Below are 7853 nucleotides of genomic sequence, written 5' to 3'. Positions count from 1 at the left end.
GTGTACTCTAGGCTACATTAGATAGAGTATATCAATCGTTCGTTTTAATTGGGTCTTCTACATATAGGCCTCGTGCAGTCGGATGATCGACTCCTCCGGTTTCCCCTGAACCTCCGACGGAACCCATTTCAATTCTGCCTTACCTCCCCGCATAGTCACGTGAGACTGATGTGGCTAGGTCTGTAACAACGCACTTATCTACAGATCAGAAAGCATACAACTTCGCACCTTTCCCTAACCGGTGAAGAGCGTGGAGTGATAGACACAAAGGGATTGGATTGGGGGTCACTGTACATGAAAATACGCAAAAGGAGGTTACAATTGGAAATCCCCCTATATAAGGGACCATTGTATCGCTTTGGTCGAGTTGGTTGAACAGGAGCTTTTCACAGACCATCCCGAGTTCGAACCCGGGATGGCACCTGCGAGAGTGCCCTTCCTTACCATCCCGGCTTAACAAAGTGGCATGTGCGCATGGTCTTTTTAGTTTGGTTTTTTATCCCTTTTTCCCCCTTCATTTATTTTTCTTTCAAGCAACCAATTCTTTGAATTGGTTGCCTCAAAGCCTCAGGCTTGTTGCAGCGATACAGCTGCCTAGTATGATTTCCTTTTTGGGTAACACTAATTTTGGGCCAGAGGCCGTAATAACTACTTGGGGCGACACAGATATGAAAATATCACCGCAATGAAAAGTTTTCATCAAACGCCACTAATTACCTCTTTTTAAACCATCATTTATCAACCATCACTATGCTTAAAGCATGCATACAGACTGAGTCTCGAATTCAAGAATCAAGATGCTGTTGTGGCGTATAGACACGCCCAGTGTCACGGAGCATGAACACTTGATATGTCACATGACAGGTCCGATTCCTTTATGTTGACTTCATTGTTTTGTTTTAGGGTGAAACCCCTTTACACATTAAATAGTCCAGTGCTGACAGGCCCAGCGTTCTTTCCTTTCCCTCCTCATGCTAGTATTCTGTCGAATAGTCTACCAATATAATTATATTGCTCGAGACCATCACACCTAGAATCCATAAATGAATGATATTGCGCGTGAATTTGATGATGATTATCAATACCTCCGTCGATGCGTAAAGAGGTTCCTTCCAAGTTCCAAACATCAGTCCACTATACCATCAAGGAAATGCCCTACGGAACTGGGTCTATCAACTTGACAGGGCAGGATGCCCCCCACCAGTGTCTAACAAGTTTAAAATTGTGCAAATTCATTCCTCCGGCGCAGCCATACCGATCCTCGATCAGAGACCCCAAAAGTTGCCCAAAAAATGGACATATCGCTTTATTGAACGCCTCCCTAATGAATAAACCCTGGAAATAAAAGCCCATTGATCCTCAACGCATGGATGCCAAGGATATTAGTGTTGTTGAGGATTGGCATGACCACCTAGATGCTGCTATGTGCCGACATCAATTCAACCAGGTGATATCTACAATTTTGATGGAATTAGGTTCCTAGAGGGGTAGGGTGCGCAGAGAAGGTAGTCGCCCTATAATGCACGTGGCTAAGTAGAATAAACCCCCTTCCCTTCCAGAACCTGCCTAAAAACCTGCAACGACGTCTCCGGTTCTACACACATCAGCACTCCACTCATTATAATAACTCATGTAAAGTGAAAAGAAGAGAGAACTCACGATAATAAGGGACCTCATGTCCCGCCCCAAAAACCCTCATAAACGTAAAACCCCCCACACTCTTCACCCTCCCCTTCTCCACACCATCAACGCTGTATGGAACCAACTCCTTTCCCCGAAATTCTTCGGCTCCATTGAATGCGACTGCGTTTGCAACGTCAAGGTTACCGATCCAGTTGCAGATCCAGTCTGCGTCGCCAGCCCAGAGGAGGACTTGTAGGCCTGACTCGATAAGTTGAGATAGAGTTGGGAGGAGTGTTTTTGCGTCTGCCATCCATCGTCCGTTAGCATGGCCTTTTCATAGAGATGGTAAATAGGTTAGTGGGAGGGCGTACTATCCCCCGTTTTCCCAAAATCTAGCGTAACACCTCCCGCACATTCCCTGAATGTGCTTCCCCTCGCCCCAATCTTCCTCCTCACATCCTCCCGGTTCAGGTATGACATGTATGTACTTGGTGGCTCATCATCATTCCTCGGTTTGCGGATATCATAGACATTGAAATCCGCAGCCCGACTAATCGGTCCTTCGATCCGGGATGAACAAATCCGGTTCGCAAACCTGCACGGTTCATCTGTTTCTGTCTCCATACAGTTGGTTACTGCGGGGAGACATATTTCCTCGTATACAGAGAGATAATTATCTCGTTGTGATTCGGAGATTAGTGAGCGGTAGGTGTTGTTGAATGCGAAATCGATGTAGGACTTCTCCTGGATGGCCGTGTCGATCCACGCATTGTTTATACCAAGGGCGACTAGGTTGATTACCTCCCCTTTTAGGGCACCGTTGCGGATAAGCTCATTTTGGGCTTTAATGTGCGAGGCGAAGGAGGGGCCGTAATGACCACCGTAGGACTGTAGCCGGTCATCAACTAGTTAGCCCTATCTTTTTGGATTCTCAATTAAGAGGGAAGACAGGGTACCTCGGTGAATATAGCAACATTCCTCCCTTCATATCCATGAAATGCCTCAAAAAACGCCTGCAAAAACACCCATACATACCCCGCCGCACTATCCGTACTATTCACATTCCCGCCATTCTCACCATTACCGTCATCAGCATACGAAAAACCCACCCCAACCGGCTGATCAATATACAACATATTAGCAACCTCATTGAAGCTATATGGATTCAACACTGGATTATCCGTATCACCGTGCAGGGGAAAATGACACGGCCCGTTTTCTTGGAATAGCCCAATCATGGAGGAACAGCCGGGGCCGCCGTTGAACCATGCTGCGAGGGGAGCTTTGGCGGGGGTGTGGCGGGATTCGAAGAACCTGTTCACCAACCAAATGAATCAGATTGTGCTTCTTTATCACAAGTATCAACATTGAAGGTTATATTGAAGAAAAGAGGTGAAGGGAGGGTACCAGAAAAACATATTCAGACCCTCGCCGACAGAGAGATAGCCGGAGTATTGGTTTACATTGGGGGTTGTCTCGCAGATTCCAGAATTATTAACGAATTCAAGGATTGCGCCTGTGGGGGCGTGGGTGAAGACCGTGTAATTTGTGCCATGTTTTTGGGTGTAAGAGAGACGGCTACTGATGATTGCTGTATTGGTAGGAGAAGCGGAGATAGTGATTGAGAGGAGGAGTGTAAACCAGAAGAGGAACATGTTGGATATTGTTGTGTCGCTGGGCGATAGAGTAATGGAAGGGATACATGCAAGTTATATATAGGGTTCGATTACACAAGCGCGGTTGCTTGTTGTGTTATATATAGGGTTGCATCACCACGGGTAAACGAGTAGGACAGTTGCTTGCATGTTGTATTAATGTTTCACAATGACGCAGGGGTACAGAGCCGTTCTCAATGTATTTGATATTGGGGATACCAGGTTCAAGATAGATCAAGACAAGTCAAATAAAATGAGAGATTACCTCTGGCGAGATTATTCTAATGCACAAATCAATCCAGTTGTTAAAACCGGTCTAGGTAACAAATCATAACAAACGAAATGAAATTCACTCCAAACCGTGCTTGGATACCATGCATATTAACCAACATGGTACAGATAAACAAGATATCATATCCCTCAAACATGAACAAATGGAACTGCAGAAACGTGTAAAATGTTGAAATCCATATAATATCTCAACCCCTCATCCCCACTGCATGCCTAGCTTGTTCCCACATACGCTTCCGGCTTAACATGCAAATGACCCCCCTTATTCTCCGCCTGCTCCAACACCGGAATCGTATTCGTATCCTTCAACTCCTTATCCGCCGACGGAATGGCCAATGGGCTAGGCTGCGGCGACGTAGACGGCGTCTCCATCTTACTCTCGTGCTCTGTGAGGCCTTTTCGAATGGCAAGGACTGAGTCGACGATGACTGCGTCAATACCCTCTGTGACTTGTCGCTTGACGTTCTCGGGCTCGTTGTTAATGGCGCCATAGGATACGCAGACCAGCCCAGACTCCTTCACGACGCGGACCAACCGCGGACAGAGGACGAGGGGCTCGGCTTGGGAGACGATACCCAACAGATTCCAGCGGGAGGCAAAGCGGACTGCTTCTTGGAGAGAAGACGCGCGGATATCGTAGGCTGGGGAGGAACCAGAGTCGGAAAGGAATAGCACCGGGATAGAAGGCTGTTTGAAGGAAAGGAGGAGGCAAATGTCGGGGTTAAAGGAGGAGAAGAGCATGTTGCGGCCTTGGCCAAGGTCGTACACCAACTTTAGAACTGTGTCAACGAAAGAGTTGAGTTCGACAGCGTAGGTGTCCATCTCTTCTTGTTCGGATTCGAAAAGCATGGGGTATTCTACGCTTGTTAGTTTTTTCATGATTGAGTTGGGAGGTGGGAGGACGTACTCAGTTCAATGTTAAACCCAACAGACTTGGGCAACTTCCTGAACAACTCCTCCAACGTAGCAAACGGAGCCTGGATATGATTACCCCGCGTGTTCCCCTTGAATCCCTTCTTCTTGAAGTCCCGCGTGTGCTTAATCTTCTCATTCAACTCTGACACATTATACTCCGACCCACCAACAGACATCGACCGCATACGTCCACCCTTGCTCTCCTCGCCGATAATATCAGCCCGACGAGGCGAAATATTCTGGTTTCGGCTATCGCCCAGCTGCATGAACTGTTCCAGTGTCATGGTATGCACAGGCGCATCGATACCCGTCTCGCTGACGAGGAAGTCATGGTAGATGACCGGGACGTGGTCTTTGGTGAGTTGGACGTCGAACTCGACATAGGAAGCACCCAGATTGGCCGCGGCAATGAAGGATTGGATGGTGTTTTCACCGAGTTGAAGGGACTTGCGGCTGGCGAAGTTTTTGCCGAGACCGCGGTGGCCGATGACCATTGTTGAGGTGAGACTCTTCCAGTAGGTTTGATCACGGCCGACGGACATGTTGGGGTGTTTGAAGGGGGTGACAATCAGGAAGTTGAAGATCAATGAGCCGATGACTTCAAGAGTGTTGGCTGCCACGATAGGCACGGTGGAGTCACCCTTCAGGTTCATCCGATGCGACCCAACACCAGGCTTAATAGACGAAAGCAACGCAACACCACGACCAACAATCTGATCCTTCGTCCCCGCATACGTCGGGACAAGATCAAACAACAACCGCACCTTGGCCGGATCAGCAGAATGGAACACCATCGGCTCCGTGGAAATGTTATCCTGCACCGGCAGATCGATAATCTCCGGCTCGCCATGTGCACCACTAGCAGAGACAACAATCGACAACGCCGTGTCAAGTTGCGTGGAATGAGCGTTCTCCATCGGAATCCGGTCCAAGTTGACTGCCTGCTGCGGCTTGCGGATATCCATCGTGCCCAGGCTGACCAAAATCATGGCTTCATCGGTAAGATACCGATGTCCAAAAGACTTGACAGGTTCAGAAGCCCGTGGGCCAGAACTCCCTGGGGTGGTGTTGTTGGAGCGGCGCTCCGCCAAAGAGGACTCTGCGAGGCCGGACTGCGCCTGGGGCGGAGACAAGGGAGTAAGAGCGGAAGGCGAGATGGCAGCGGGTGCAGGCATGACTTCTGGCTCGGAGATCTCAGGTTCGGGTGTGAGCTCGGCCAGACGACGAGCGATGTCGAGGTGACCACGCAGAGCAGCGTGCTCCTTAGCGGTCCAGCCAGAAGAATCCGACCGCTCAAGGTCAGCATTGGCATCAATGAGCAGGTTCACCACCGACAGCGCGCCATCGACAGAGGCAATGAACAGCGGAGTCCACGAATAGGTGTACTCGAAAAGCTCAGTATCAGCCTTCTGGTTATCCGTGCCATTCAGAAGAATCCGAGCACACTGGTGGTGACCGAACCGAGCAGCCACATGCAATGCAGTCTCACCCTGCTCATCCTGGTAGTTGATATCAACACCAGCATCGACCAACAGCTGCACGATATCGACAAAGTTGGCCTTGGTAGCCATGGCGAGTACAGCGCTGGACTTGGGGACTTGCTTACGGATAAACGCGCGCTCCTTGTTGCTCTCCCCTTTCCAGTTCTCAGACTCGAGCAAGGTACGAGTGGTCAGCGGATGACCGCCAACAACAGACAAGTGCAGCGGTGCCCAGCCATCGTTGTCTTGCCATTCGACACCGTCAATGCCATCGCTCACGTCGAACATATCCCAGGCCTGCAGATGCTCGATGATGATATCGCATACGACCTTGAAGCCGTACTGCGCACCGTAGTGCAAAGGAGTGCGGCCGGAGAGATCCTTAGCCAGGATGGCGTGACGCTGCTGCGGGCGCAGCTGGTCGAGCAAATGCGACAACAGCGTGACGGCCGGGTCAGAGCGCTCAAGATGCTGAGGCTTCTCCGACTCCTTGACGACAGAGCGCGCGGGCTGCAACGTAGGCGGAGCAGCGGGAGTAATGTAGTTGGATGTCTCGAGAGGAAAGTCGAGCACCATAGAAGCAGACTGTTCTGAGTCGGTAGTAGACTGCGCGCGGCCAATGGATATCACCAGACGATGAATGGCGTTGCGCTTGTTGATATCATCATCCTCCTCGAGGTCATCATCAATGCGACCAAGCAAAGCAGTAATGCAAGCTTTGGACCGGTAGTAAATCGAGCGCTGCAGTAAACTCTTGAGCACCCTCGGGAACAAATTATCCTGCGCCTCATCGGCCGCTTTCTTCAGCGTCTCAATCAACTCCAGCAGAACATGCGTATCATCACTTCGCAACGCCTCATCAACAGCCGCCAACAAACTCGGCGGTACATTCAAATTTGGCCTCGAAGGCCCCTTCTTCAACGACAACGACGACACCGTCGAACTCGCATCATCAGTAACTTTCTGATCACCGAGAATCGACAACCAGTCATTAATTCTCTTCAACGTTTCGGAAACCCGCACATTTGTCGCAAATGGCGCGGGGTCAACCTTACTCTCCAAATACGTCTTCTGACTGTGCCCGCCAACGCGCTTATCCAGTTTCTTGGTGATCTTGATGAACCCTCGTCGATTCACCTCCCCATACCACTGCAACTTCCGCAACTGACCACGCAACTCCAACAACGCAGCCAGTAAATCCTCTACATCCTCGCCATCCAGCCTCTGCCGGCCATCGAGCGAATGCCCGTACCGGCCCTCCAGCAGTTTCAGACGGCGCGAGAAATCGTGGTATTTCTTGTTGTAGAAGTAGTCGACGTCTTCGAGGTTGCGGTCGAGCGAGTAGAAGAAGCCTAGAATGTGGTCAGGGGGTTGTCGTGTCGACGGAGTCGACAGAGAAAGGTTCTAGTGTAGTGCCTCACCCGCTAGATCCGCCTCATGGTCTGCTTTGAGGTCCTCGGCGGCGGACTTAATGAGTTTCTTGAGGGGTTTGTATTTGATGTAGGAGGCGCTCCATTCGGGGACGACGTTGCGGGGGAGATTGCGGCCGAACTTCATGGTGTGTGTGTATAGAGGTGGTGGTGGTGCTCAAGGAGTGGTAGTCGTGGTAATGGTGTCGATTCTTAAGCAGAACTAAGGAGCCATCCGTCACGACAGAGTATGTAAGGAGATCTGTGTCCAGTATAGAGGTCAGCACGTGAACATGCGGTAGACAAAGGGTGCTTGGCTACCAGTCAGAAAGCTTGATGGCGGCACGCTGTCTATGCCAGCCCGTGCTAATAACTCGACAGCTGATTCGATCGGAGATTTTCAGTAGTTAGAGTGACTATAGAGTAGAGTACAGTACTCCGTATGCAGTGCAATACTTGAGATAAAGAAATGATGACAG

At 50.0% G+C, this 7853-nt stretch overlaps 2 protein-coding genes across 2 annotated transcripts; both read right to left on the bottom strand.

Moving 5' to 3' along the window:
* Positions 1 to 1529: 1529 nt before the first annotated feature.
* cp6 (putative carboxypeptidase S1) lies at positions 1530 to 3278 on the bottom strand (the record flags this gene model as incomplete). Its single annotated transcript, XM_040779094.1, has 5 exons — positions 1530 to 1594; positions 1660 to 1926; positions 1995 to 2511; positions 2580 to 2937; positions 3031 to 3278. 5 exons carry the CDS (start codon positions 3276 to 3278, stop codon positions 1530 to 1532), a joined length of 1455 nt encoding a protein of 484 aa, XP_040637688.1.
* A 143-nt stretch (positions 3279 to 3421) lies between these two features.
* Positions 3422 to 7853, bottom strand: EURHEDRAFT_413597 (glycerophosphocholine phosphodiesterase). Its single transcript, XM_040782207.1, has 4 exons — positions 7696 to 7853; positions 7387 to 7636; positions 4477 to 7317; positions 3422 to 4426 (listed from the first exon to the last, which is right to left on the bottom strand). Exons 2-4 carry the CDS (start codon positions 7520 to 7522, stop codon positions 3783 to 3785), a joined length of 3621 nt encoding a protein of 1206 aa, XP_040637687.1. The 5' UTR covers positions 7523 to 7636; positions 7696 to 7853; the 3' UTR covers positions 3422 to 3782.

This window comes from Aspergillus ruber (assembly GCF_000600275.1).
Source record: "Aspergillus ruber CBS 135680 unplaced genomic scaffold scaffold00018, whole genome shotgun sequence".
Classification (NCBI taxonomy): domain Eukaryota; kingdom Fungi; phylum Ascomycota; class Eurotiomycetes; order Eurotiales; family Aspergillaceae; genus Aspergillus; species Aspergillus ruber.
Note: the sequence above shows the minus strand (reverse complement) of the source record. Positions and strands in the feature narration are given on the sequence as shown.

Bases quoted from the DNA above. Each gene is read 5' to 3' on its own strand.
- EURHEDRAFT_413597 (XM_040782207.1), bottom strand. From the start codon at position 7,522: ATGAAGTTCGGCCGCAATCTCCCCCGCAACGTCGTCCCCGAATGGAGC. The intron at 7,318-7,386 runs GTGAGGCACTAC...ACCACATTCTAG, and splicing joins CCATGAGGCGGATCTAGCGG to GCTTCTTCTACTCGCTCGAC. The intron at 4,427-4,476 runs GTACGTCCTCCC...TAACAAGCGTAG, and splicing joins TGGGTTTAACATTGAACTGA to AATACCCCATGCTTTTCGAA.